We start from the raw sequence: 6,470 nt of genomic DNA on the forward strand, positions 1-6,470 counted from the left end.
CCCACATAGTCTCTGAAGGATCCACATAACAGGACTCTTTATGTGGACAATTGAGATGACTGGACCTCAGCATCCTAGGGTGCTTAAGAAGAAGCTATCGTAAATGGTAGCTCCAACTCGCAACTTCAACCAGTCCGACATCTGAGTTCACACCAATATTTTCTTGTTTATATATTACAAACATTTGGTCTGGTGGGAAATAAACCAGAGTTAAAATGGTGCAGATATGAAGTAACTCCATGCAGGTCTAGTCTGTGGACACTCATGTTTGGGAGGGCCTTACTTCCAGTTTCTTGCAATCAACCCCCCTGAAATTTGGCCCAATTTGTAGACCTCCTATTATGCAACTGACCAACAAGATCAGGAAAAGGCAAATCAAGTAAGTTCCTGTCTTGCCCCAGACAACCTCAGACATGAGGTAACAGGACGGAAATATATTCTTTTGAGCCATGACATGACCCCATTTTAAAAAAATCCCTGACACTTTTTATTTTTCATTTTGAGACAACAGGGTCTCAGGAAGTTGCTTAGGTCCTTGCTAACTTGGTGACGTCAGCATTGAACTTGCCATTGTCCCATCTCAGCCTCCTGATCTACTGGGATTACATGAGTGCACCACGGCACCTGGCTGACAATTCTTGATGTACAAGAAAACTGAAGTATCAATATGTAGGATGCTGTGGAGGTCCCAGTGAGATTGGAAGGTACTGAGAGAAGGCGGTGTGTGGAGATGCGTTCTCCAGGGTGTGAATAGAACATAGTTTGGTGTTTTTTTTAAATTTTGTGCTGGGGGCTGCTTGGTGGGTAAGTGCACCAGCACCAAGTTACACCTGGTCCTTTTGACTCTCTATTTTGAAACAGGGTCTCACTAAGACGCCCAGATTGGCTTCACCCTTGTGATCCTCCTGCCTCAGTGTCTGGGGTCACTGGGATTTCAGGCAGACACCACTGTGCCCAGCACCAGAACTGAATTTTCATGTGGAATAAAAATACAGTTGGATGAATCTTCTTTTTTTCTTCATGGAAGTGGTGTTCATTTGAGATTGATGAAGGAGGTCAGATTTGCAAAAAAAAAAAAAAAAAAAGACATTTTTGTGAGTTACTGTGGTCACAATATTTTTCTTTCCCTTGTAAGATGAACAAAGCCAACAGACTGTACAGTAACATTCACATAAGAAACACCGTGTACACCGTGACTGGCGTTGGGGTCATGGCCAACGCCCTTCTTCTTCTGGTCCATATCTCCTTGCACATTACTGGGCACAGACCTAAGCCCTCTGACCTGCCCATTGGTCTCCTGGCCCTAATCCACCTGGTAATTCTGCTCATCAATGGCTTCATAGCTTCGGACATTTTTATACCTCAGGGGGGCAGGTGGGATGACCTGACGTGTAAATTGCTCATCTACCTGTACAGGTTGATGAGGGGCTTCTCCATCTGTGCCACCTGCCTGCTGAGTGTCCTCCAAGCCATCACCCTCAGCCCCAGGGGCTCCTGCTTGGCAAGGTTCAAACATAAATCCTCACGTCACAACCTGTGTTTCCTTCTCTTCCTGTGGGTCATCTACTCATCCTTCAGTAGCCACCTCTTCATCTCCATTGCTGCTACCCACAATTGGACCTCAGACAACTTTATGTACGTTACAGAATCCTGCTCCTTCATTCCCATGACCTTCTTCCTCCGGCACAGCTTGTCCACCCTGCTGACCTTCAGGGAAGTCTCCTTTATAGGAATCATGGCCCTCTCCAGTGGATACATGGTGGCTCTCCTGTGCAGGCACAAGAGGCAGTCCCGGCATCTCCACAGCACCAGCCTGTCTCCAGTGTTATCCCCAGAACTGAGGGCCACCCAGACAATCCTGTTGCTCATGAGTTGCTTTGTGGTCATGTCCATCTTGGACAGCATTGTCTCCTATGCAAGAATCACACTGAAGGATGATCCAATATTTTACTGTATCCAGATCCTCGTGACCCATAGCTATGCCTCGTTCAGCCCTTTGGTGTTTATTTGTACTGAAAAACGTATAATTAGTATTTTCAGATATAGTGGGAGAAGACAGTAAACATTTCAGTAGCCAGTGGTGGATAAGTTCTGTTAAGGCGAGAAACTGTGCTGAATTTGGAGTGATTTATCATGACAGAGTGTTTAGAGTCTTTGGTTTAAATGCAATGCAAAGTCTCACTCCCTCTGTTGAACTATCCAGTTGGACATGTGTGGATGCAAGTACATCAAAGAAAGCCAAACCATGGGACTCTGTGAAATATTATGGGGATGTCATGTTTCTCATTGGATCCTTAATAGGGGCCTGTGAGTTGGATGTCACTTGTCATAACCTGGGTTATTGCAAAGTCTTTTTAGATACAACAGTTATAATGTTCTCAAACAGTGCATCGTCTCCATTATCTGTATTTTTCCAAACTACACTTGTAAACATATTCTACCATGAAATATCACATGATCCAGCACACACACAAGACACACTCTCACACACACACGTTCAACATGCAGGGAGTCAAACAGCCTTCTCCACATCATTGCTCTTAAAACCATGCTTTAAACATTCCAACATAGAAACAACACCTGCAATCATAAGAATATGTAAACAATACGTGATGGCCTCTGTAGAATATATATCAATTGATATATATATCAATTGATATTCTGGAATATCATCAACTCTTAAAATGGAAGAATATTCTGGATCACAGGGCCGCCTAGCTGAGTCCGCAAGTTACTCTACTCAGTGAAGCCGGTTTAGTCGCAAAACAACAAACATTGTATAAATATACTTAAAGACGGTGGGAGTTGGAGTGGGCAGAGTGACAGAGCAGGAACACAAGGGCGTCCAGAGACCAAGACAGGAGGCAGCGGGGAGCTGTCCCTTTGGTATGTTGAGAACCTCTATTCAGTTAGGAAGTGAGTGCTGTCATGGGTGGTGGTGACCGTCGTGCAATAATGTGAATAGATTCCAGGCCACTTGACTGTAGGCTGAAAAATGGTCAGAATGTTTATGTTACATATATTTTATCCTCATAAAAGGGTTTTTAATTATCAACTCAGTTGTGGAAAACATTCTTTCTGAAACTATAAAGTAAGGGATAAGACTCTAAACGTGGCGCAGGGTCATTTGGTGAGCTTTGAAACATCAGAGCTGATTTGTCCCAGTGATGTGAAGATTGGCTTTGAGAAGCTCACTTCTGATCTCAGCCTCTCCCAGGAGAGGTGTTCTCCATGCGGATGCTGTTAGGCACCACTTTGTGCTGCTCTGCGTTCCAAAGACATTCAGCATCGCAGTAACTCCTTTCCCGGGTGAAAGGTACATGCTGTCAGAACACCAGGTTTAGACAATAAGTCACACGTGGGAGTTTACCAATCATGATAGCAGTGCTGCAAAAATTATTCACGTGTCACATATCCTATTTAATTAGCAAAATTAGCCAAATATAAAATACTCTCGAATCAAATGTCTTTATAAAAATGTAGGTATTAAAGGAAGCAAAGAATATGAGATTAAACATTTTAAAAATCAGAAAAGGGACATAGAAACATAGGAGAAAGGTGTCCAAAGGATTACAGGACAGAACAAAGTGGCTGATTAAGTTATTATGAATAGCTGTTAAGTCTGAATCAATGAAAGTCCTCAATGAATTGATATTGGGTGGCTGAGATCACAATAACAGCAGCACGATCTTAAGACTGCACATCAAGGTGTAGCTATAAACCAGGACAAAAGGACCCAAGAGACATGCAGAACATCCCAGGCAGAATACACTACTCTGATGTGCTCAGAGCAGCGCTCATAAGAGGACACATACCAGGTCACAGACAAGCCTCCTCGATCCTATCAATATCTGATATCCTATCAAGTACATCAACAAGCACCATAGAGTGAAGATAAAATTAAAGACTGAAAACTGTCAATCCCAACTATGTGGAAATTAAACAACACTGTTTAACCAGTCACGCACGGAGAACTCACAAGTGGAATCAGAAATTTCCTTGAGAAAAAAACGAGGATCAAAATACCACCTACTAGAACTTGGGGGTGCATCAGGAGGATGTCGCAGAGACGTGAATCAACACGTTTCCATTCACAACCAGATTGAAAAAGAGAACCCTAGACACGCACAACCTCGGAACACTGAGGTTGGAAACTGGAACTAAACAAGTATTGATGGAGAAGAGTGAACCAGTAACAGAAGAGACCCCACCCCTCCAAAAAGGGGCCCAGAGACACGGGACTTCATGATGGAGGGCTACACATTGAACAATTAGCACCAAACCATCTTGATCTCCTCCAAATTCAACACGTTGAGAGCATCATCCATGGTGAAAGCCTGGGGTTTATCCATGGGACACAGGTGGCTCAGTACATGCGGATCATCTATAGGGACACCCAACAGCATACAAATTCCAAGGAAGGAGAGACACTGTCTCACGAGTGACGTGTTGACATAGGTATAAACACTAAAGATCCCACAGAATTCCTTTCAGGATTCTGACAGGCATTCAGCAGAACACAAAGGCAACATCCCAAGAATTCTGCTTTGTTTCTTTACAATTGCCACAAAATATGTGAAAAGAAAATTCAAAAGACAATCCTCACAATAAACCAATATAAAGAGCAAAATACTGAGGCATGAACTTGGCACTTGTACCCAGAAAACTATAATGATGCAAGAAATTAAAGCAAACATGAATCAGAGGAACCACGCATCGTATTCATGATGCGAAGAATCAATATCAAAATGTCCATATTATCAGAGTTATGTACAGATCAGATGCAATCCCTTATCCAAACCTCAGGAGGATATTTTACAGAAACAGGAAACGAGGTAGCTAAAATCCACATGCAACTGTACAAGACCCTGAATAGGTAGATCAACCCTGATAAACAACAAAGCTGATGGAACCACACTCAATTTTTAAATATATTTTGAAGCTATGGTAATTAAAACCGTGTGTTAGGGCTGGGGATGGATCTTGGAGATGTAGCCCTTGCCTAGTGTGCATACACAGGACCCAGAGTTCATCACCAACACTTGAAAACCACACCTGCATACAAAAGAAATAAAAAAGGAAGAAAGAAAAAAAATTATGGAATAGTGGCATAATAGTAAACCTATAAACTAGTGGAACGAACGGGGTGTCTTGATAAACATCCTCATACAATGTCATGGAGACATCTTTCAAAGCGCTGCCATATATAGCCAATGTAGTATGAATAGTCTTTTCAACAGATATTTGTATGCAAAAGAAAAATGATGGACCCTTGTCCTACGGCACACACAAGGATCAAGTCGAGATGGATTGAAGACATAGATGTCAGACACGAATCTGTGAACCTTGTCCCCCCACCCCCCAAAAAAACAATTGGATATCTTCATGACATTGGAATAGGAAACTATTTTCTGGGATATCACACCAAAAGTACAGGTGACAAAGTCAGCAACATAATGACATGTAACTACAAATCGTCTGTACAGAAAGGAGAACTATCAGCTGTCAACAGACAACATATAGGACGAAGAGTATATTTTCAGATCATATATCAGGAAAGAGGTTGATTTTCAACGTTTGGGGCTGGGGCTGGAGCTCAGTTGGTAGAGTGTTAGCCTTGTAAGCACAAGGTCCTGGATTCAGTCCCCAGCACCACACAAAAATTAAACCTTTATTAAAACCTCAGAACTTAGTAAAAAAAATAATAACCTCATTAAAAACAGCACAGGATATGAATAGATATCCCACCCAAGCAAAAACACGTATGTGGCCAACGAGCAAAGAAAAGATGCTCAACATCCATCAATTCTCAAGGAAATGCCAATCAGAGCCACCACGAGGTGAGGTCCTGTCACAGCAGTCAGGAGGGCGATGATGTGAAAGGAAAGGTCACCATGACTGTGGAAGGTGCCCTGTGCCTGGTTGGATGCCTGTCGTTGCCCTCGAGAAATTCTGATAAACATCACCTTTGTACTTGTGTTTTGTAAGCAAAGTCCAATAAAGAATGGGGTCTGAGCAGAAGGGATGGATGGACACATATCTGCTGCCATTCTTTGCCACCCAGATCAAACACGGTGTCTTGGGTTCTCCTGGGCATTTCTCATGCATTTGATTCTTCCTTTCGATCCGCAAGTCCAGGTTCCCATCATTTCTCATTTATCTGAATCCTGGACAACTTCTGTTTTGATTTATCTGGATCCCGGAAGTATTCTATTTGTGTATGTCCTGTGGATGAATACATCCAGGTTTCCGTATCTGGAAAATGTCATTTTTAACTCTATTATTGAAATTTGATGCGGTCTTCATGTATAACATTTGGAGGGAAAAAAGTTATTTATTTGTTTTTGTTTACACTTTTAAGATATGGAGGGGATGTGGGGGTAGAAAGATAGTAGAATGAAACCGACATTATTACTATATGTATATATGTGATTGCACGACCAATATGATTCTGCAACAGGTATACTCAG

The 6,470-nt window shown here is 42.3% G+C and overlaps 1 protein-coding gene across 1 annotated transcript; it reads left to right on the forward strand.

The window, feature by feature from the left end:
• Positions 1-1,135: 1,135 nt before the first annotated feature.
• On the forward strand, positions 1,136-2,062 carry LOC114089839 (vomeronasal type-1 receptor 94-like). Its single transcript, XM_027931782.2, has one exon. The coding sequence runs from the start codon at positions 1,136-1,138 to the stop codon at positions 2,060-2,062; it is 927 nt and encodes a 308-aa protein (XP_027787583.2).
• The last annotated feature ends 4,408 nt before the right edge of the window (positions 2,063-6,470 follow it).

The sequence above is a fragment of the Marmota flaviventris genome, chromosome 20 (genome assembly GCF_047511675.1).
Source record: "Marmota flaviventris isolate mMarFla1 chromosome 20, mMarFla1.hap1, whole genome shotgun sequence".
In the NCBI taxonomy this organism is placed as follows: Eukaryota; Metazoa; Chordata; class Mammalia; order Rodentia; family Sciuridae; genus Marmota; species Marmota flaviventris.